The sequence below is a fragment of the Nicotiana tabacum genome, chromosome 15 (assembly GCF_000715075.1).
Source record: "Nicotiana tabacum cultivar K326 chromosome 15, ASM71507v2, whole genome shotgun sequence".
In the NCBI taxonomy this organism is placed as follows: domain Eukaryota; kingdom Viridiplantae; phylum Streptophyta; class Magnoliopsida; order Solanales; family Solanaceae; genus Nicotiana; species Nicotiana tabacum.
Window position 1 is genome coordinate 28,901,841 of NC_134094.1, and position 24,391 is coordinate 28,926,231.

General features: G+C 35.1%; 2 protein-coding genes and 1 long non-coding RNA gene across 3 annotated transcripts; 2 read left to right on the forward strand and 1 right to left on the reverse strand.

Moving 5' to 3' along the window:
- The first annotated feature begins 2,284 nt into the window (after nt 1–2,284).
- LOC107763334 (protease Do-like 5, chloroplastic) lies at nt 2,285–7,747 on the forward strand. The gene is made up of 8 exons (XM_075230709.1): nt 2,285–2,692; nt 4,119–4,262; nt 4,626–4,688; nt 4,796–4,885; nt 5,528–5,650; nt 6,093–6,180; nt 6,513–6,587; nt 7,328–7,747. The coding sequence occupies exons 1-8, from the start codon at nt 2,447–2,449 to the stop codon at nt 7,432–7,434; spliced, it is 936 nt and encodes a 311-aa protein (XP_075086810.1). The 5' UTR covers nt 2,285–2,446; the 3' UTR covers nt 7,435–7,747.
- Nucleotides 7,748–18,536: 10,789 nt separating this feature from the next.
- LOC142169434 (uncharacterized) lies at nt 18,537–20,696 on the reverse strand. Its single transcript, XR_012699203.1, has 2 exons — nt 20,667–20,696; nt 18,537–19,156 (listed from the first exon to the last, which is right to left on the reverse strand). It is a non-coding gene; the product is annotated as an uncharacterized LOC142169434 (long non-coding RNA).
- Nucleotides 20,697–23,151: 2,455 nt separating this feature from the next.
- LOC142169568 (mitogen-activated protein kinase kinase kinase 20-like) lies at nt 23,152–24,123 on the forward strand. Its single transcript, XM_075231442.1, has one exon. It carries the CDS (start codon nt 23,152–23,154, stop codon nt 24,121–24,123), a length of 972 nt encoding a protein of 323 aa, XP_075087543.1.
- Nucleotides 24,124–24,391: the final 268 nt, after the last annotated feature.

A 24,391-nucleotide genomic window follows, 5' to 3' on the forward strand; every position in this document is an offset into this window, starting at 1 on the left:
TCCGGGTCACTACACATACGTCAACATCTGGTCAACCTTTTCAACTAAATTTCGAAACCTTGGAACTAGGTGTTCCAAATCATTCAAAAACCTCACCGGACCCGAACTAATTACCCCCGGCAAGCCACATAACAAATGTAAAACATAAATTGAGCAGTAAATAGGGAAACGAGATTGTAATACTCAAAACGACCGGCCAGGTCGTTACATAAGATAAAGAGATCTCAATAAGTTATGTCTTTATTGGGTAATAGTAGAACCGATATAAAATGATCATCGACGATATTGTTAATATAATGTAGCGCTCAATATTATTAATATTGACGAGGATCTTGAAGCTCAAATCTGTCATGAAATTTGGACAGATAAATGATTGGCCAAATGAAAAATACGTAATGAAAATTGATTTCACCTGAAAAATATGGAGTTGGACGGATAGTCCCAACACCTGAAAGTATAAAGCCAGTGGAGGTATAAATGTGTTTTTGTGCGAAACAAAAAGGTCAAGTCGATAGACATAAAGACGACTTGTGTCACAAGAAGATTTGTAAATATCCTGGCATTGATTATATAGAGACATGTTCTCATGTGGTGGATGTCGTCATTTCAAGTTTTAATCTGGCAATACAAGAAAAATATGATATGCGTATAATGGAAATCATTGAAGGATTTAAATTGTTCCGAAGCATATTAAGGTTTTCAAGAAATTTATTAAATAAAACTTCAAAAATCCTTATACGGATTGAAACAATCAGGGCACATGTGGTATAATCGCCTGAGTGAGTACCTGTTGAAAGAAGGGTAGAAGAATGATTCAATTTATCTTTGTGTCTTTATAAAAAGATTTGGATCTAAATTTGTTATAATCACCATGTATGTTGATGATTTAAATATCATTGGAACTCCTAGGGAGCTTCCTAAAGCAGTAGACTATTTAAAGAAATAAGTTGAAATGAAAGATCTTGGAAAGACACAATTTTGTCTTGGTCTACAAATTGAGTATATGAAAGATGAAATTTTTGTCCATCAATCAGTATACACTAAAAAGATTTTAAAGCGATTATATATGGATAAAGCACATCCATTGAGTATCTCGATGGTTGTGAGATCACTCGATATAACTAAAGATCAATTCCAACCTCATGAAAATAATGAAGAGCTTCTTGGTCCCGAAGTACCATATCTTAGTGCAATTGGTGCACTAATGTATCCTTCTAACATTATAAGGTCTGACATAACTTTTTCAATTAATGTCTTGACAAGATATAGCTTTGCTCCTACAAGGAGACATTGGAATGGAATCAAACATATATTACGGTATCTAAAAGGGACTATCGATATGGGATTATTTTATTGCAATGATTGCAGTCCCGATCTTGTTGGTTATGCCGATGGTGGGTATTTATCTGACTCACACAAGACTCGATCTCAAATAGGCTATGTGTTTACATATGGAGGCACTGCTATATCTTGGCGATCGACTAAGCAATCAATCGTGGCTACTTCATCTAATCATGCTGAGATAATTGCTATTCATGAAGCAAGTCGAGAATGTGTATGGTTGAGGTCTATAATACACCTTATTCGAGACAAATGTCGTTTGAAGTATGACAAACTACCTACAATTTTGTATGAAGACAATGCAGCATGCATAGCCCAATTAAAGGGAGGATTCATAAAAAGGGATAGGACAAAACACATTTCACCAAAGTTATTTTTCACGCATGATCTTCAAAAGAACGGTGATATCAATGTGCAACAGATCCGTTCAAGTGATAATATGGTTGATCCGTTCAAGTGATAATATGGTTGATTTGTTCATAAACTCTCTACCAATGCCAACCTTCAAGAAACTAGTGTACAAGATTGGGATGCGAAGGCTCAAGGATGTGAATTGATGCTCTCATCAAGGGGAGTTAATACGCGTTGTACTCTTTTTCCTTTACAAGGTTTTGTCCCACCGGGTTTTCCTTATAAGGTTTTTAACGAGGCAATCAAAAGTCGTATTTCTAAACATGTGTACTCTTTTTTCGTCACTAGGATGTTTTCCCATAAGGTTTTTTCCTAATAAGGTTTTAACGAGACACATTATTTATGGACATCCAATGGGGAGTGTTATAAGAAAAATCAAATTATAGTGGATGTGTACTCTTCCTCCATGATCTTCTCAAATGCTTAATGACATATTCAATGACATATTTCTATGCTTAATGACATATTCAATGATATATTTTTCTTCACTTTTCATGTCTATATAAATACTTTGTAATAGATAAGAAAACACGTACAATTGAAGAAGAAAAAAGAATGTAGAAAGTAATAATTTTCCGTGATAAAATTTTAATAATGGATTTGGTCCTTAGTGCGGTTTTCAATTAAAAGGTCAAGACTCAAACATTATCTTTAAACTCAATCTGTCTGAAAGTAATTATTGGTTGAAGCAGCTATGGTGGTTTTGGGAGTTGTTTCTCCACAGCATATCCTCCCTTTAGTTCCCATCTGTAAAACCCAAATTCCCCCGAATTCTGCTGTTTCTTCAGAAACCCAATATTTGACGAAGCGTAAAGCTTTGATATTTACTTCTTCTTCTCTGATTTCCTCTTTCATATATACACCTCATCACTACTCTGCCACTGCTTTCCAAATCGATCAATTTCAGCAAGATGAAGATAGAATTGTTCAGCTCTTTGAGGTAAATGTCATTTTCCTCATTGTGTTTGTATGTTACTCCTTTTGTCCGAATTATGTATCATGCTTTCCTTTTTAGTTTGTCCCAGAAACAATTTTTTTCTTAGTTATTTATTTAGAACTAATTTAACTTTAAACTTCTCCTTTTTTCGTTAATGAGATTTTATATCCACACAAATATTTATGGCTTATTTTAGATTACAAGTTTCAAAAAAAATTCGTTTTTTCTTAAATTCTGTGCCGAATCAAACACCGTCACATAAATTGAGACGGATGGAGTAGTAATAATTGACTTAAGCATGACGGAAAATTCAATGATGAATTGTGTTACCAATTTGGTGCTTTTTGTGTTTTATTCAGTATTGTTAAAAATTGAACATTGAGTTTAGCTCAACTTCAAAAGCTAGTTTAGAGGAGTGCGGATAACATAACATGGGTGCCCAACATTGAGATAGGTTTGGCATTGATACAATGATCAAAGATGGACTTTGAGGCTAACTCAAATGAAAAAAAAATCTAGCTCAAGACGTTAGGATTACTCAAGATCGTATAAGGAGACAAACAACTCATTCCTCAATCATACATTACCAATTTCGTACGTCTTACATAAAGATCTCATGTGATATGGATCATATAACTAAAAGAACATTTATCGTTTGAACTAGAATTCAGTTGTGTAATGTGAACAGTGAAGAATACTTTTATATCCCTATATCGAGTAAATACTGCTCCCATTGTCTCAATTTATATAGTACTCTTTTATTTTCGAACTACCCAAAATTGTTTGAACTAGATCTATTTTTATACAGCTTTCAAGAATAATTAGAGGTAAAGTTAACCATTTGTTACGGTATGGAAAGTGAAGATTGAAAATTGGATGTCTTGAAGTAAGAACTCGTTATATACTGGCTGAACTTTGTGAGTCGTGTATATTTATTAGTATAATATAATGTTGGACTTGAGTCTTAGTGGTATTGAACTCTTGACAATTGTGAGTCTTGTGACTTGTATACTTACATTGCAGCCGTTGTTAAACTTGTCAAATTGCTTAACTGAGCTAAGGTTTCTCATCTTTGCTAACCGTACTACAAAGTTGAAAAGCAATAACCTTGTTAACACTTGCTGCATTTCAACTCAAATTAATGGTATTGGACATCTAAGTCAACGGATAGCTTGAAGAATAAGATCCGCCTAAGCCATTTGCAATTGGTCTACACAAAGCTAATATGTTTACTATCAGTAAGAAGGCCACAAATCAGATCTAAGAGAAATTTAAATGTTCCTTGATCAGGTCATGAATAAATCGTTCAAAATCTTCGTAACAACAACAAGACGAAAGCATCAAAACATCGTCTTTGTATTATCATGTTTATTAATTCCTCAGATTATCAGTTTGAAATGTAGTAACAGAACTAATTATGCAAATGCAGGAAACATCCCCTTCTGTTGTTTTCATTAAGAACCTTGAGTTGGCTAAAGGCTCCAATGATTCTACTAAGGTGCTAGCCAACGACGAGAATGCAAAAGTTGAAGGGACAGGTTCGGGCTTCATTTGGGATAAGTTTGGTCACATTGTATGATGTTTCAACTTTAAACATTACAAATATGCAACCAATATCTAGAACTTTCCATGTTAGTTGGATGAATTCTCTTGCTGCTTATCTCAAGAAATTTAAATGCCTCATCTCAAGAAAGTCAAATGCTTGATGTCAGACTTGTATTTAAGATTCCAATGGTTTTTACTTTCTTACGTCCACCAAAAATTTCACACACTTGAAATTCAGTTTCTCTCGTCTAAATTTCTGACCCTGCTTCGAATCTTGCTTTGGAGTTTGCTGTAAATTTGTTTCAGTACTAACCAAAATATAATGTACCTATAATTCTGAAATCAGACAGTTCTCTGAGCATGGGGCATGATTATTTTGAGTTTATTGCAGGTTACCAATTACCATGTCATTGCTAAATTAGCTACTGATCAAAGTGGACTGCAGCATTGTAAGGTTTTCTGCATTCCTGGTGTTTTATCCCTTTGTTTTCTGTTCCTATCTGGATATTGAACCGCACTGCTCCATTTCAAGTCATTCTAATTTTAAAGGTTTCTATTCAGGTTTCTTTAGTGAATGCTAAAGGAGAAAGCATAGCTAAGGAAGCGAAGATCGTAGGTGTTGATCCAGCATATGATCTGGCTGTTCTCAAGGTGTTAAATCAACCTATTACTTATTGTTGTTGCCAATTGTCATTTTGTTACTAATTTATTCTCTGTACTGGTCAACTTTATACTGACAATTCTAATTTTCCGAATTTCTCCATCAAAAAGATTTTATATATTGGTTAGTTGAAGTAAACTATGACAAATATGATATTAACTAATCCTTCCATTCTATATTATATGACACTTTTTGAGTGGGAATGGAAGTTAAGATATTAATTTGGTTTATATATTGTATTAGTGATTTTGGAAGAAAATATTAAAGTAATGATCAAAAAGTTTGATGGAAAAAATATAAAGCGTGTCGCTAAATAAGTAAGGCAGTCCAATTCCCCTCTGGCTCAGAAAAATATATTCAAGGTCTTACAATTCCAACACCCCTTCCTCTCTAACTTCTCAATACTTATCTGTCTCCTTTAGCAAAAAAGCAATTTTACAGGGACAAGTGAGAACACTTCTCTTAGATTAGATCTAGTGAAAATGAAATGGTAAAAAGAGAATGGTTACTAGTTACTAAACATGAACAATTTAGTGCCAAATAAAGTTGTCAAACAACTCTCGATATCTATACAAGCTGATTGGTTGAAGAGTTCCCTCGGTTTAATTAGTTTTTCTGTTATTCAACTGCAGGTTTATGTTGAAGGCGATGAAGTAAAACCAATCTCTGTTGGTACCTCCCGTGGCTTACGTGTAGGTCAAAGTTGCTTTGCCATTGGAAATCCCTATGGATTTGAAAACACTCTGACAACTGGGGTAATACTTATCTACAGTTTATTCATAGTTCAGAAATATTTCCATAAAGAAACTCATTTTTATGGTTTTATTCCCAGAGGAAAACCCTTCTAGCATTAACTTTTCATGCATTTCTGCTAAACCTACTCAGCATAGAACTTATAATCTTGATTTCCTCTTAGGATGCAAAATGTTTCCATTTCCATAAAAGGTCAGCTCTTTGCTTTTGCTTCATGCTACGTCATCTGATATAAAGAAGGGAAATATTTTGTTCAACTCATAATATTATGTACTATCAACTCTCAAGAATGTCAGTTTACTGCTAGCCAAAAGGGAAGCAAAATCTTGAAACTGATTTGCTCCTGTTTCTCCGTGCAAAGGGAAAGGGAAAAAAGAAGAAGAAACTTAATCATGGGGGAAACGGATATTATTGTAGTTTGTCTGATTGTTTCAAATATTACAGGTAGTTAGTGGATTAGGCAGGGAAATACCTGCACCAAATGGAGCCGCCATTAAAGGAGCTATTCAAACAGATGCTGCTATTAATGCTGGTAACCATTTTTCCTATATAAGACATTTACTGGTTGCGAGAAAAGTTTGGCGAATAGCACTATAGTCACCTCTGCACACTGCACTGTTTGAATAGGACGTAAGACATTGTTTAGAGGGCAAAAAGAGCAGAGCCATTTAAATGGCTGTTAATCTGGTTTACTTGAGCATGAGGCCGGGGCAGAATGCTGGTTTGATTTAGCGGATGAAGTTCAATTTCTAACCGCTGAAGATGTCAAAATAGATTACTTTTCTTTGTCTAAAACTCATCATTCATCTGGTTATGCATCTATGGGAAGCTTTAGTTTTGACCTATAGTTAATAACTTATGCAGGGAATTCAGGTGGCCCACTGATTGATTCATCTGGTCATGTAATTGGTGTAAATACTGCAACCTTCACCCGCAGAGGTAAGAAATTCATTACTTTCATTATTTCTAATAACATTAGTTAATGAAAAAAACTGAATAAAACCTCCCAAGTCCCTTCTCATATTGAGTGAGACTATTGACATTGAAGCTCAATAACTTAGCTAAATGTGGAATCCTACTTAGTATATATTTCTAGAATATCATTAATATATTTGCTATTGAATCTTGATTACCCTAGAGGTTACATCATCTTGTGATTTTACTAAAGAACCTTTTGTCATATACAGAATACTGCAAAATCGCGTTATCTGAAAGAATTTATAGTTCAAACTTTTTTGATGCTTAGAGTTGGACAGGTGAATCAGTAAAACTATAACAGATATTTGATCATCTTGTAGTCATTTCAGTTAAGGGGAGCTTTGGTGTAACTGGTAAAGTTGCTGCCATGTGACCACCATGTGATCAGGAGGTCACGGGTTCAAGCCGTGGAAACAGCCTCTTGCAAAAAATGCAAGGTAAGGCTGCGTACAATAGACCCTTGTGGTCCGGCCCTTCCCTGGACCCCACGCATAGCGGGAGCTTAGTGCACCGGGCTGCCCTTTTATAGTCATTTCAGTTACTTGGTGTTAAACTGAACTGCTACTTTTCTTGCTACCTCGTTGGAGTTTAACACCCTCTGATCCTCATGAATATCTTATATATGCAGAAACTTAGTGATCAGAAAAAGATGAAATCTGAGTGAATGTCTTAACTGCTTTTCGTTTTCAATCATGATGCAGGCTCGGGTATGTCATCAGGGGTTAATTTTGCCATACCAATTGACACAGTTGTACGAACAATACCTTACCTGATCGTTTATGGAACAGCATACAAAGACAGATATTGAACATTATGTAGTAAGAAAGTTACTTATGCATGATCTGGGTAGCCTTTGTTGTCTTCACTGGACGGTATTGAACTTGACAGAAAAGGCTTTTGTTTGAAGCTGGAAGAATAATCATGTTCTTAACTGCAGCTCCTTGTGGTGCTTAGTCAATACGTGTTATTTTATTTGGAAAAGGACCAGATTTGTCCCTCTATTTTAAAAAATGTATACATTTAACCTCTGTTATACTATTAGACCGAAAATGCCCAGGGCATTAGCAAAGTTGTTTAAGAAACCCCTAACCCTAAAGGAGGTCTATGGCCCAGCTTTGCACTTTTTTGCCTCTTCCAGCAAAACCATTTCCTTAATCTTCAATGGCATGAATAACTTACTCTTTCCTAATACTATCCAATGGCTTCTGTAGTTGTATTCAGAGGCGGAGCCATGATTTAAAACTTATGGGTTCGGAATTTTAAAAATTTTAAGCTAGTGGGTTCTAAATTAACAATTTATACATGTTCAATAAATTTCTCAAGAAAAACACAGTTGAACAGAAAAAGAAAAGCAATTGTAAAGAAGTGTTGTAACCAAACCCCAAGGGGATTTCCTCAAGCCGCTTACATTTTTGCAGCAACAGACACTCGGCCTTGGGAAGGCATTCCATTTGTGCAATATACAGAAAGTCTAGTTTCAACAACTTAAGTCTCTTGAACTCCACATCCTACTGATCCCCTCAAACGCTCTGAATACTAACTTCAGAACCTCACGATTTTGCAATGCACTAATTGCAGAAATTTCACTCCAGGGGGGGCGAATTTTGGATAGTGTCAAGCTAAATGATAGAGGCAAATGCTTGCAGCTCAGTTATAGTATGTCCATCCAGTTGTGCTCTCCATCACAAACCAACTTAGAACTTAAACCGTATGACATTTCCTTCTCTTTAACTGAGGCTTGTCTCTGGGAGGGGATGGTGAGAGCAATTGGTTTTGTACTATGCCAATTCACGTTGAACCAACACTACTAGAAATTCGGTAAAAACCGATCAAAAAAACCGACCAACGTTGGTCGGTAATGGCCAAAAACCGACCAAAACGCGACCATTTACGTGTGGACGGTATTTTTGTGGTCGGAAAGGCATACCGACCAAAGTTGGTCGGAAATTACCGACCAAATTTGGTCGGTCAATTAAATTCAAAAAAAAAATATTGCAAAAAAAACCGACCAACTTTGGTCGGTTTTTTCCTACCAAAGTTGGTCGGTATTTTAATTATGTAATAAAAAGATTCACCATCTGAGAATCGAACCGGGGTCTGTACTATGACAGGATACTATTCTACCACTAGATCATTGGTACATTTTGTTTTAAAACTGTCTTTTATTTGATTTATACTCTTTAATTATATTTTCGCACGAAAATAACCGACCAAAGTTGGTCGGTTTTATTAAAAAGTAAAATTACCGATCAAAGTTGGTCGGGTTTTTTAAATGACCGGCCGAATTAACCGACCAATTTTGGTCGGTTTTTTAATATTAATTTTTATTTATTTTAATTGAAAAACCGACCAAAGTTGGTCGGTTTCTTGAAACATAAATTTTGCGGGACTCAAAAATAGTTTCCCGCATTTTTGCGCCAAAGAAAACCGACCAAAGTTGGTCGGTTTCATAAAAAAAAAAAAAATTGAAAAACTGACCAACTTTGGTCGATTTTTTGGTCGGTTTGTTGACCGACCAAAGTTGATCGGTCGACCTTGGTCGGTTTTTACCGAATTTCTAGTAGTGCAATTGAGAGTCGAGCGTTGTTTCTACAATAGTAGTGATAGAATTTATTTTCCTCCTCTTTTGGTTGAATTTTAAAAAGGATGCTTTGCTTTTTCCAGGGGTGCCGTGGTGCATACTATTTGCAGATGATATTGTATTGATTGACGAGACGCGACGCGGTGTGAACACGCAGTTAGAGGTATGGAGGCAGACCCTGGAGTCTAAATGTTTCAAGTTGAACAGGACCAAGACAGAATACTTGGAGTGTAAGTTTAGTGGTGAGACTCAAGGAGGGAAAAAAGAGGTGAGGCTAGACTCGCAGGTCATCCCTAGGAGAGGAAGTTTTAAGTACCTTGGGTCTATTATTCAGGAGGTGGGGAGATTGATGAAGATGTCACACATCGTATTGGGGCGGGATGGATGAAATGAAGACTCGCTTCCGGTGTTTTGTGTGACAAGAATGTGCTACCGAAACTTAAAGGTAAGTTCTACAGAGTGGTGGTCAGAACGACGATGTTGTGGGGCTGAGTGTTGGCCAGTCAAGATCGCTCATGTCCAGAAGATGAAAGTAGTAGAGATGAGGACGTTGAGATTGATGTGCGGGCACACCAGGTTAGATATAATTAGAAATGAGGTTATTCGCGACAAGGTGGGTGTGGCCCCTATTGAGGACAAGATGTGGGAAGCGCGACTTAGGTGGTTTGGTCATGTGAGGAGGAGGAGCACAGACGCCCCGGTGAGGAGGTGTGAGAGATTGACATTGGAGGGCCTACGGAGAGGTAGAGGTAGGCCAAAGAAAAGGTGGGGAAAGGTGATTAGGCAAGACATGGCGCAGTTTCAGCTGACCGAGGACATGACCCTTGATAGGAAGGTATGGAGGTCGAGGATTAGGGTAGTAGAGTAGGTAGTTTAGAGTGTTCATAACAGTAGTATTGGCACGCAGTCTCGCTTTCTGTTGGTAGTAGGTTTTTATAACTAACCGTTATTTTCTTTCATTGTTGATCACCTTACTACCTTATTATTTTTATTCTGTTTTTATATGGCTTTTTGGTGCTATCTCTTCTTGTCTTATTTTTATCAATGTGGTGCTTATACTTTCCTGAGCCGAGGATCTATTGGAAATAATCTCTCTATCCTCACAAGGTAGGGGTAAGGTCTGCGTATACACTACTCTTCCCAGACCCCACGATGTGAGATAATAGTGAGCATGTTGTTGTTGTTGTTGCTTTTTCCCGGGGGATAGTTTTTAATTGGCTTGTGAAACGGTCTTGTGGATTGTTCAGTGTGACCGTTTATCATTGAGATTCCTTGATCGAGTTATGTCACATGCATTTGTTGTCATGCTACTTTTTGTCACGATCCAAAATCCCACCACAGGCGTCGTGATGACACCTAGTATCTAAGACTAGGTAAGCCGATTTCCATTACATTTCGAAGCCATTTATTTAAAAAAAAAAAAAAGTAATCAAAACTAACAGCGGAACAAATATGAATATACAATCTCCCAAGACTAGTAGTACTGAGTCACGAACTCTAACTGAATACATGGAATAATCACGAGGACCGAATATACAATACTGTTTGATTAAAAATTAACAGTACAATGAAATGAAAAGACTCCAAGGGACTGCGACGACCAAGCAACTCTACCTTGAATCCTTACGATCCCGCTTTACTCTGCCCAAGTCCGATATCTCCAATACCTGGCTCTTCACAAAAATGTTCAGAAGTGTAGTATGAGTACACCACGGTCATTACCCAGTAAGTATCAAGACTAACCTCAATGGAGTAGAGACGAAGTACAGTCAAGACACTCACTAGTCTAATAGCCTTTGCAATATAATATACAAAATAGTAGGAACATATAACAATAAGGGCGATATAAAACAACCAGTGATATGCATAACAAAACAACAAGAACACCATTAATATCGCTAAATAATTAATAAATATAATTACACCCAATTAAATCAAGTCTTTCAAATAAATGTCTTTCACATATAATTCTTCCAAAACTCTCTTTCAAATATAATATCCTCAAATACTATCTTTCAAATATAATTCTTTCATATAATACTTTCTAAAGAAAAATCATTTATTTCCTCAAATACTATCTTTCAAATACAATTCTTTCATATAATACTTTCTAAATAAAAATCCTTCCAAATAAATATTTTGAATATAATTCTTTCAATTAAGAAGTCAGCCTGTGACACCTCATTTCAAAATCTTAAAAATACGGGTCTCAACCCATTTTCATATATTTCCATGGCACTTCGTGCCCATATTTAAATTATCATATTTCCCCGGCACCTCGTGCCTTCATTTCATATCACAACTGCACGGACAATTCACGTGACAAATATCATTATCATTTACTCGCAGCACCTCGTGCCCACATTTCATATCATAACTGCACGGACAATTCATGTGCCAATATCCTCATTATTTACTCACGGCACCTCGTACCCACATTTTATTTTATAATTAATCTGGCAATAGCTATAGGCTCTCAATTTCAACATAAATCAGATTGTTATCAATTTACCAATAACAAGACAAATTGCACAAGGTATAAAATAAACACAATGAAAATCACAACATCACATGAAAATTACTATCACAATAACTTCACATCATCACATATCATCCCAAACAATAGCCACCCTTATCTCTCCTATAGTCACCCTTATCTCTCCTATAGCCACCCTTATCCCTCCGCCCTGACAATATCAATAGCCACCCTTATCGCTCCTATAGCCGTCCTTATCGCTTCGCCCAGACAATATTCCAATAAATACAACTACAGTAAAATACCACCCTTTTTCCCACATAATATCAACGGTGAAATTTCACCCTTATCTCCTCAAAACAAGAACTCACACAACACACAATTTATACGGGAAAAATATCATGGCAATATAACAAAATCATTTCATATCACAATTTGCCCAATGGCCACAACCAAAATTCCAACGATACAACCAAATCAATTAATTTAACAACAAATAGCTGAAAGCCCCACACAATGTGTATAACACCCCAAAAATAATCAACAGAGATAGAAATTACTCATCATAAAGTAAAGCCTTCATTAATCCAAACTGAGATAATTAAGTTAACACTTTTTTTTAAACTTGCTTAATTAATTATTTGTATAGGAAAAATTCATATTGAAATTAAATTTCAAGAAATATCAAACCAACCATACTCACGAAATTTCATAAATTTTCAAGTAACAATCACATCAAATTGTCATATAAAAATAAATTTAACAACAAGGATTTAGGCATGACAAATAGATGATTTAATAAATGTCCACAATTACCCAATTTGCTACACAATAATGCCTAAGACTTTAATCCAATAAAATTGGCACATATAAGCCCGAGTACGTACTCGTCACCTCGCGTACACGACTTTTCACATTTCACAAATGGTGCATAAGACTCAATGCCTAAGAGGTAATTCCCCCACTCGAGGTTAAGCAAGACACTTACCTTTTTGAAGTTAGGCCGATATTTCAAAATAGTCTTCTTTCTTGAATTGACCTCCGGACAGCTCAAATCTATCCAAATTAATTGCACAACCTCATTAAAATTCATCAAAAATAATTCCGGATAATAATACGTCGATTTAAAAATTTGTTCAAAAAAGTCAAAAAAAGTCAACGCGGGGCTCGCCTCTCGGAACTCGGCGTAATTTTTACCAAATCCAAACACCCATTCCGATACGAGTTCAACCATACTAATTTTATCAAATTTCGATAACAACTCGACCTCCAAATCTTAAATTTTTATTTTTGGAAGATTTTGCTAAAAACTTGATTTCTTCCATTTAAATCGAAATAAATGATGAATATAACCATAGAATCTTGAAGTACAATCACTTTAGGATATAGAATACTTACCCCAATCCATATGGTGAAAATCGCTTCAATCCGAGCTCCATACCTCCAAATATGTTAAAAATGGTTGAAACCTCGAAATATAGCTACTGCCCAGGTATTTACTCTTCGCGATCGCGAAGCACAAAATTTTTCAGCCCCAAAATTGCTCTTCGCGATCACGGAAAACCAATCGCGATCGCGAAGAACAAACTCCCCAACTCTTCCAAACAACCTCTAGTATAATGGTCATAACGTTTTGTACAAAACTCCAAATGATGAATGGTTTAACTTTCTGAAAACTAGATTCCAAGGGCTATAACTTTCATGTGTTGCTCATCTCCAATTCCTTATATATTTCGATATATAAGCTTCTAAAGTCAGCCCTATGCAACAGAGATTTTCAAACTCTTCCCGGATAGCCTGTAGTATATCTACCATAATATTTTGTACACAACTCCAAATAACAAATGGTTTACCTTTCTGAAAACTAGACACAAAGGTCTACAACTTTAATTTTAGGATCATCTCCAAATTCCTTATAGATTGCGAGATATGAGCTTCCAAATTCGGGTCAGTGCGGCAAGAGTTTCCTCTACGCGATCGCGAAAAGGCTTCCGCGATCGCGATTCACAGTCTCCAAACAGCAAAATTACTCTTCGCGATCGCGACCGTTTGTCCGCGATTGCGATGCATACCTCTGTGGCCAAAAACCAGCAACTAATCATCTTTCGCCATTTCAAGCCTAATTCCACTACAGACCTCGAAATAATTTTCCGGATACGCTCCCAAATTCATAATCACCATACGGAGCTATTGACATCATCAAAATTCCATTCCGAAATCGTTTGCTCAAAAGTCAACTCTTGGAGAAGCTTGGACAAACAGGCTATTAGTCCGAGTGGGTTAAATATGGGTGCAAGTTCAAAAAAAAAAAAAAATTGGGAGAAAAAGCATGGTCTCCAAAAATAATCGCACTTATATTCCGCTATAAAATGTTATACCACTTCCCGCTTATTTGCATAGAGATTGGATTGGTGCCATCTGTATCCTCAAGTATGTTCAGATAAATTTTTTGGCCTGGTAAATTTATTGATGGGCTTGGAAGCCCAAAGGTTTCGGTGGTCAAATGATCTAGTAATATCTCGATACGCCTGGGATGGATAAAGTTGGAGTTTTTATTTTTTTTCTATACAATATTTTAAATTTATTTATCAAAATTATCTTAGATTTATAAGTTACCCGCTATAACTATGGTTTATTTATCATTCATATACAATTCCTTTAAGGAGTCTCTTTCCAGCTGTGTTTCCTTCTCTAAAGCATGATTCACGCAACAGTTACAAAGAAAATATCACGGAAAAGAAAAAATTGATTGAAACACAGCAAATCTTGTCTTCCCAAAGTTTCAACAAGGTCTTGACGATCTTATCGGTCTGTTCCACCGTCCTCCATCCCGGAAAGTGAAAACTGCTTGACTTCAGGCTCCAGCAAATTGTGAAGCTTTACGTTTTGTAGGCTCAAGGAAAATCGTCATTGGATGAGTTGCTCCCTATTTGTCTATAGTTCAAAATGTGTCGTAGTTAGAAAGTTTTCAACATTCCATAGGAGAAATTACGCATTTTTTGCTTTAATAGTAAATTACGTATTTATGAATTGTTTGCTGAGTTACGAATGCAATTCTCATGCTTCCTGCGACAATACTCTGCTCACGCAACTAGAGGTAATTGGTTGCTAAATAGTTTTTGCTGTAAAAATTGAATCTTTTTAAAGCTATTTTGTATGGCGTACTTCTTAATCCATGTAGGATGAAGACCATAGCAACTCTGACTATGGAGATCCTCCATGTTCCCTTTCTTTATCAAGTTTCTTCCTCGGCCAGTAATTTCTCTGTTCTAGAAGCTCGACAAAGAAATGAAAGGGAAGCATTGAATAGAATAATTGGGAAAATATTGATGATTCTCTAAAATTCCATGATTAACCCCTTCAAAAGCATCCAATCGTTGCAATTGAATACAAAATTTTCAAAATTGGGTTATTGTTTAAGAATGCTATATGGTGGCAAAGCAATGTGCAAAATTGAGTCATTGATTTTTCAGTTCAAACAAACATAAATTAGTACACATGAACCGATTTGAAATTCATTCTCTACTTTTTTAAAAAAAATCGATTAAGAAAAAATAATGTGTGGTACAGCAGCATACAAATTAAAAATAAATTTCGTACAAACTTGATACATCTACGACAACATACACACTAAAAATAAATTTCATATAACTAATTATACAGTATATAAATTATTTATAACTTATCTACAACTTTCATACATTAACTACAACATCATACAACTTAAATACAATTTACATGCAAATTTTATACTATATATTTTTTGTATGTATTTTATATATGATTTGTATATATTTTGTATATGGTGTTTTCTTTTCCTCTCTCAAATTTTAATTAAAACTTCCTCTCTTAATATAATTCTGATAAATATCAACAACTTATATTTAAAAAGATAGTATTTATAACTTAAATAATATAAATTTCATATAATAATTCATACATTATACAACTATTTTTCAACTTTCATACAACACTTAAATAAAAAAAAATATAACTACATCATAGTACAACTTAAATACAATTGACATATAACTATAATACAATTTTAATACAATTTTGTATACACATTGTATCTTCTTCTTCGAGTTTCAATCTGAAATCCAGCAAAAATCAACTCTAATCTTCACCAAACACCCTTAAAATTGAGATATAAACTCCAAAGAATATTCTCAATCGTTCGCAACAATACCCAATCCAAAGAAATAATATTTTTAAAAATTCAAATTCGAATTCAAAGTTTCAAAAATTTTTAATGGATGTCAATGGTGGAGAGTCAAACACCTTCAAAATTTATTGGCAACCAATATTGCGTATTACATAGCAAATGCGCAAAAGAAGTCTCGTGGTCGAGAGCTTTTCTCCCTTTTGTCTATAAATTGAGCCTTGAAAGAGGTCTGTTTTTAGCAATAAAATAACGATGACTAAAATGATTCTCTTCATCAGAGTTTTTTTATTTACTTCTTCATTTTCATAAGACCCGAAGCAAGAACTTTGCTATGCACTAATCTTCTCTCTTTTTTTCACTTAACATTAGTATCATTTTTTCAGCTGCTCCACAAGAAGATATTAATATAAGAATATTGATAGAGAATACATGTGTCTGTGTGAGAGAGAGGGAGAGAGAGAGAGAGAGAGAGAGAGAGAGAGAGAGAGAGAGAGAGAGAGAGAGAGAGAGACGAAGAGACAGTCAAGAGAGAATTCCCTATTCAATTCCTAGTAGAAAGGGATACTCATTAATACTAATTTGTATATAATTGGTAAATTGTATATCAACATCTAATTAATTTAAAACTTAAACAGTAAAGGGTAAATAACGTTCTAATGTAATACATATAGGTAAAAATCTCATAAAGTTGCTACCATATAGGAAGGTGATTATGGAGAAAGCAGGCCCACGGAAGTGGTAGAAATAGCATGGGATAACCACTTTTTAACATGGTATTTAGTTTTTATCCAATATTTTTAATGCTGAGCAAAAATAGCTACTAGTTTATTAAAATTAATACAAAAAGACGGTTTGACCCTTTCTTCATGAGTGCTGTGTAAATATTAAGGACATGGTGTCCCTAACATTTACACTGCACACATGAAGTTAAGGGCATGATGTCCTAAAGTTTAACAACGGAAGGTGCAAATACAGGACACTTTGTCCTTAATATTTACACAACATTCATGAAGTTAAGGACACCATGTCCTTAATATTTACACTGCACATATGAAGTTAAGGACACCATGTCCTTAATATTTACACTGCACACATGAAGTTAATGACACCATGTCCTTAACATTTACACAGAACATACGAAGTTAAGGACATGAGGTCCTAAAGTTTAATAACAGAAGGTGCAAATACAAGTTAAGGACATTATGTCCTTAATATTTACACTGCACATATGAAGTTAAGGACATGATATCCTAAAGTTTAACAACGAAAGGTGAAAATACTGGACACTTTGTCCTTAATATTTACACAGCATTCATGAAGTTAAGGACAACATGTCCTTAATATTTTACACAGCACACATGTCTAGCAAAGGGGTTTTTTTATCTGGGCAGGTAAAAATTTATCAAGCACTGACTAAAGAGTAAATATATTTTAAACAGTGGCTAAAGAGTAAAGACATCTCTAATTAGTGGCTAACTGTGCACTTCCCCCACAGAAGTGAGTGTACTAAACTTGGGCCGTTGGCTTTCGTAGCATGCTTCGGCCTGGCTTGGGTTATTCGTCCATTCTTTAGTCCAGATTCTCAATGCGCGGTGGGTTCCACAAGCTGCAGCAAAGTTGCTTGCTGGTTGCGACAAAATGGGATTCCTCTTTGTTTGTTTATTTGAACTACTTGTAATTTTAAAGCAAATTGCAAAGAGGTGTAATGCGTGTGCGTTTGGACCTGTACTATATTTCTTAAATTTCAATTATTGAATTCAAATGAATGGTATATTTTTAAAATGGTGGATCTTGGTTTAGCATATGAGTCCCCAATGCTGTTACTTTGGTTACCTCACTTCCAACTGAGACGTCTGCTCCTCCCATGGAGGGTAAAGGGAATGCTACCCTACTGAGGTTTGAACCCTTCATCTCAATAGCAGAAGGCAGGGAGCTCACAAACTTCCTTCTTCCTTTCTTCTCTATTTCCAGCATTAACAGTAAAGAGGGCATCCATTGCTTGAAAAGCTTGGAAGAAAGAAAAACAAAAATCAAGTTGCACAGAATGTGAATAATATGCAAAAAGATTGAGCAAGAAAAGCTGATCAAAGTCAAATTTACTGAACATAATCAACCATTTTATGCTTGTGACATCAGAGATGATTAAGAATTAGAAGAAAAAGACCAACGGAAATGACTATCTTTGTTGATTGCTGTTCTATGTTTTATGTCAATGAATGACATAAAACAAATCCATCAACGGGTTAAAAGCTAAGACAACTTGCATATTAAAAGTAAAAACAACAAACCCAATGTAAACTCGCAGATTAAATGTATAAAAAGAAAAACAGTTAAGATGTTCTTGAAACAGTTAATAGTATGCTGCATCATTTAAGCATTTTGTAATACTAACTGATGTGATTCACAATATCATATCATGTAATCTAAAGATTGTCTTTTGCTATGGCAAAAAATAATGTCAATACTAATGCTAAGCCACGATTATGCAATCCAGATTATAACATAATATGAACACAAACACAACACAACACAACACGAACTATTGTTATAAGCATCATCACACTGCTAGCCGACTGGTCCAACTATTTCAATAACACTAGTCATCAAAACAGAAACTTTATGGAACTGGGGGCAGGACATAGTGAAAGGAGGAAAAAATAACTCAAAAAGGAACATTAGAGAGAGGGATGGAACAGAATATGACAGTTTTTCTTGGTATGAGACTCATCAAGGCTTCTTACTAGCTGATAATAAAAACATATGATAATAGTCAATTTAAATCAAAAGGGGAAGATATCCAACCAAGTGGATCAACTTTTATAAAGTTTTTTGCCACTAATATTTATGAGTTTTGCACTCCAAGAGACATTAGGGACATCTGTTCGTCAATAGAACAATCAACATGACACGTTTTCCGACATGAGGAAGGGATTAAAATGAGACCAAGAACTCGCTGTTCCATCGGGGAAGGAGCAGATCTTCTGGTGCTACGGTACTCGACAGCATCTTGAAGAATTATGTTTCCCTGCTTATCAATACAATAAAATGTACCTAGAAAGAACCTCCCATCGCTTATACCAACCAACATTCGCCGATGAAGTAGCTTCTTGACATGAGAAACATAACCTGAATTGTTTGTCTCTAACTGATTTGAGCTTCCAACTTCTGGTACGTAAGTGTCTGGTTCCTTGGTGCTCATTTTAGTCCAATTAAGGTGAATGAAGGAAACTCGAAGTACTATGTGCACAATTGTGTAACTGCAGCTACAGCATACGCTAAGACAGAATTAAAGCATCAATTCCTCTTCCCTGCAGAAAATTAAGAGAGGAAGTTAATCAACTGGGGGGTTGGGGGGGTTGGGGGGGGGGGGGGGTTCCATATTTTCACCTTTGACTCTTGAAAATACATGAAGATGCATTAACAGGGGAGATGTCAAGGTACATTCTAAAACAGTAGATCTTTTATTATTTTTCTCCCCTCCTCTCGCCACAATCAAATTAAACTTGTGGTTGCAATCAAGAAATGAAGCCAATACATCCTAAAAATCAAGAAATTGTGATATCAAGACATTTAGTAATTAGATTCACTTTTCGTTTCGTTAGGCAGTGGGGAAAGTGGAAACAAACTGAAATTGCTTTCATTTGTCACAATCACTTGAAGAAAACCAACCATGGTACTTAAGTAAAAGGAAAAATGATCGCAGAATACTTAAGGAACGGCGGAGGGAAACACGTTGGGATAGGGGCGGATATACCTTGCCCCAAGCGCAGTCACTTCCTCGAATTTTTTACTAGATATGTATATATTGATAATAAACAAAATGAAAATATTGGGTATAAATATAAAAATGACACCGCTTGTCATTAAAGTGATTTATTCATTTGTTCACTTGTTTAAATGTTGGCACCGCTTACGAAAAGTCAATTGTGTACCATTGCACAAGCCAACTCAGGCTTTGACCCCAAAAAATACATTTTGGATTGAGAACATCCCTTTGTGGTTTCACAAACTGAACTTAGACGGAGGCAATGAATTGCCAGTAAGAGGTTATCAATTTATTACTCTTAGCTTCAGACTGAGCAAAGTATAATTACCAAAAGAGAAACATACATGCTAAAATGGAAGCATTGTCTCCAATTGGGATTTGAAAATAAATATGGATTATCTGAGTCTAATTGCTTGCTAGTTCTTCACATTATCGAAGTTGAACCCATCAATCGCAAATGTAAAACAAAAACTGCGATACGAGTCCCTAGTCCATGTTTATCCAGCTAGAGGGTGTCAAAAAATACAAGTAATTTGCCCCAATAAAGATTTAGATACGAGTCCCCGGTCCATGTTTATCCAGCTAGAGGATGTCATACAATACAAGAAATTTGTCCCAAAAAAAAGAAAAGACTCTGACTCAAATGCAGCTGAATAAAATTATACAACTAATATTCCAAACGACATCAAAAACGATGCACCAAAGATTTATGGGTCTAGTTTTTCCCTTTAAAGTTGAACTTATTCCTGCAGGCTACTAATCATCTAGGACTGACTAATACAATTAAAGATGACTGACTAATACAATTAAAATTAGATATGAAACAATATAATCTACTTAAAATACAATTAAAATTAGAAAGAAATTCGCTTAATCTACTAAGCGAATTCTTTCCTTTGATAAGCACATTAATCTAGTGAATTAGAGGATGTGGGGGGCATATTCAAACATGTGTAGGCACAAAATCAAAACTTTGTTGTCTTCATTCAAACGATTAAAAAGGGATTTAGGGTTTTGAAGGAATACAGAGAGATAGAAAGGAAGAAACTTACAGCTGATTTCGTGGGAACTTGTGGGCAGGCAGAACGTTTCGGGTACTGGGGTGGACTATATTAGGTGCTCATTTGGGCCAATTCCTTCAAAAGTTCGGACATTTGGGGGTCGTTTGGTTTGCAACTAGTTTTCTTTTTGACAATTAATTTTTCTTTTATTGGTTTGCCATTACTTATACTCTAATTATAATGTGAGGATTAAATTAAAAAAAAATTATTTGATAGATATACTTCTTCTAGATGCTTGGTTCATTAGAATTCAAAATAATTTTTACGGTATATAAGATGTGTTTGGCATGGAAATCTTTACCTTGATAATAAGTACTCCATGTGTTTAATTTATATGAATATATTTGACTGGTCATAGAGTTTAAGAAATAAATGAAAAATTTTAAACTTGTGATTCTAAACAAGTCATAATATTTGTGTGACTATAATTCTTTTGAAACTTGTGGTGTTAAACAAGCCAGAGTATTTGTGTGGCTATAAAAGCTTCTCACTACGGATAAAATTAGAAGTTTAAGTTAAATTATTTTCAAATTTAGAAATAATCATTTTGGAATGGACAAAAAATAAAATAGGTTCATATAAACTGAAATGGAGTGAATAGTATTTTTTTTCTTATTTATATATAATCTAAGCAAATATTATGGGAAAAGGGGTCTGAGTGGAGGGTGGGTGTGGCATCCCTTAAACAAAAAGGCTTAAGAGGGTTCAATGAGAAAATGAGTCAAATTCTACCGGATCAAACTTATGGGACTTAAGAAATAATATATTAAAAAAAAAAGGGAAGGGAATAGGTGGCGAGAGGCTAGCGGGAGGTCAGGGGGTCGGAGGTCACGGCTTAAGTCGGGTTTTGAGGAATATGAGTTCACATGAAAAATATTTTTTCAAACATTTAAGTTGACGTTCTCCTTTTAAGCTCTTTTGAATATTCTTTATCTACGAGCAAAATTAACAATAGGCGATCTTCTTTATTAGTAGTACCTTCATCTTTGTTGGTGCTAGAACGAAAAAGGATTTGAAATTGGGATAAGGGCCAAATATACTTTTCGGATATTATATATATTTAATCTTCATTATACTATTCGGATAAATTATCCATGCCGTTATACTATCCAGCCAAAATTTGCCCCTATTATCAGCAAACTTTTAAAAATTACCCCTCTGTCCGTTAGGTGGCCCAGAATCTCCCAAATTATTTTAATTAAGTCGCATATTCTTCTTCTTGATCCACTATTTTTGAAATAATTAGCATTTACCTGTTTTTTAATTGAAAAACAATAAGAGAAAGAAATATTAAAATAGTACAACGGTTAGTAAACAAAGTATAATAAATTAAAGAATCTAAATTAGGTAGCTTGTCTAAATTCCAAAAGTATTTACATTACCCCACTTTAATGAATTCGTTGCACCAAAGGTATGTAGACTTTGCAAGTATTAGTGATAGAAGTTGAAGTTCCTTGGAGACTTTACATTGTCGAATTCAACTTTGTTTTAATCATATGCCTACACATTGTACACTCTTAAGCTAGTCAATCGAACTCTAAATAAACCAGACAATAACAAAATATGTTCGAATATTCATGTACATACATGATGATCAACTGCATATAATACACAATAAATAGACCCACTGAATTCTACCGTGTGTATATGGTTGAAAATTAAATAAAATTTTGAACCAATTTCAAATCCATTATCACAGAAAGAGAAGTGGGTGCATTGGTAATTAAAAATATCCATGAATAATTTGTACAATGTAGTACCTTTAGTATTCACATCAATATTATTTTTGAAAATAGTGGAGCAAGAAGAATAAAAAATAATTTAAATAAAAGAAAATTAGGAGATTTTGGATTACTTAACAGATCAAGGAATAATTTTTAAAAATTTATTGATCGTAAGAGTAAATTTGACTGGATAGTATAACGGTAGCGATAAATTTAACCGAATAGTATAACGAATATTAAGTGTAGACAATATTCGAAAGTAGATGAATATTGTTGGCCATTTTCCCTTTAAAACTTTGTAACAAAAACTATACTAGTGGAAACTAAAGGACTTCCCTTTTAGTATGTTTTAAGCATATATAATAGTTTTGACGAAAAAGGACCTTTTCAATTTAATACTAGAAAATAAGATTTTATCATGACATAAAGTTTTGATTGACTTTTATCTAAACAAAATATTTGTGTTTTCGAGAAGAAAAAAGGGAAATTTCTATGTAAAGAGTCACATCAATAGACCACACGACTTACCAATGTGTCATATTTCGGACTTGAGTAGGGTAAGTGTGTATATATATTTCATATCTGATAAAAAAATAGCTTCTCTTTAGTTTGTCGAGTCTTCTTCTTCAAAAAAATCCAGAGAGTCATTCAGTCATCAAGAAAGCCATATTCAGTCATCAAGAAAGTGATTCATTCATCAAGAAAGCCATATTCATTCATCAAGAAATTAAGCCTAAAAGAAAAAGTGAAGGATGGATAATCAAGAAAGCGAAAAGATGTTGCATTGGAAGAAACACTATGTTGTTGGTACCGGTTTCTATGGAAGCTCGGTATATTTTGCTTCACCAATGGGGGATCCCTCTTACTTCTGTTCTCCCCCATTTGCTGCAGTTAAATCGTCTGAATTTCAATACTCTTCTCCTCTGAGAAAGGAAGGGAAGATTTTGCAAGAGCTTAGGGGCTGTCCCTACATTCTTCATTGCTTTGGTGAGGACGAAAGCCTTGAAAATGGCAAAAGAACCTATAATCTGCTGCTTGAATTTGCACAAGGGGGGACACTTAGAGATTTATTGAATTCAAAGGTGGGAAAGAAAATTTCTGAAGAAGAGGCAGCCTATTACACTTACCAAATTTTAATGGCCATTCTTCATATTCATAGCAAAGGTTATATTCATTGTGATATAAACCCCCAAAACATTCTTGTCTTTCCTAATGCTGTAATTCATGCTAATGGAGTAAATAATAGATTGAAGTTGGCGGATTTCGGTTCAGCACTAAGGAAAGGAGAAAAAACTTGCCTAAAAAGCAGTATGTATCTTGGAGAGAGTCTCTGTTATGTCTCCCCTGAGTTTATAGAGAAGGGAAATTTTCAACCAGTCAGCGATATTTGGTCCTTGGGCTGCATTCTTTGTGAGATGATCAGTGGAACCATGGTTTGGTCTGAAGCCGAAGCCAAAGGAAAAGAGGATGGATTAGAATTGCATATTGTTTGCAAGCATCCGAAAATCCCAAACGATGTTTCTGCTATTGCGATGGATTTCATAAAGAAATGCCTTGAAAGAAAGCATGAAAGAAGATGTACAGCAGAAGATTTGATTAAGCACCCCTTCGTACAAAATTTTCTTGATGCTTCGACTGACTGGATTTCAAAGAGGGACATGTTCAACGCACACAGTCGTGACACTCTTGGTAGCCATTTCATACCATTCAAGCTTTTCCCCTAAAGTTGAATTACAGATGTGTATTAGTTCGTTATTAGCGGTAGAGTTCGTTAAAAGTAGAGGAATACGTATAATTCATATTAGCTTTGATAGTTGTGGCCTGATCTATGGCCTTCTTACTGATACTAAACCACAGTATTAGCTTTGATAGTTGTGGCCTGATGTATGGTCTTCTTACTGATAATAAACCATATTAGCTTTGTGTGGACCAACTGTAAATGGCTCAGGAGGATCAAGCTAGTTGTAAATTGTCTTGAAATGCAGCAACTAT

Coding starts and splice junctions, on each gene's coding strand:
- LOC142169568 (XM_075231442.1), top strand. CDS start 23,152: ATGGATAATCAAGAAAGCGAAAAGATGTTGCATTGGAAGAAACACTAT.
- LOC107763334 (XM_075230709.1), top strand. CDS start 2,447: ATGGTGGTTTTGGGAGTTGTTTCTCCACAGCATATCCTCCCTTTAGTT. Junction 4,689..4,795: donor GTGGACTGCAGCATTGTAAG/GTTTTCTGCATT, acceptor GTTTCTATTCAG/GTTTCTTTAGTGAATGCTAA. Junction 6,181..6,512: donor AGATGCTGCTATTAATGCTG/GTAACCATTTTT, acceptor TAACTTATGCAG/GGAATTCAGGTGGCCCACTG.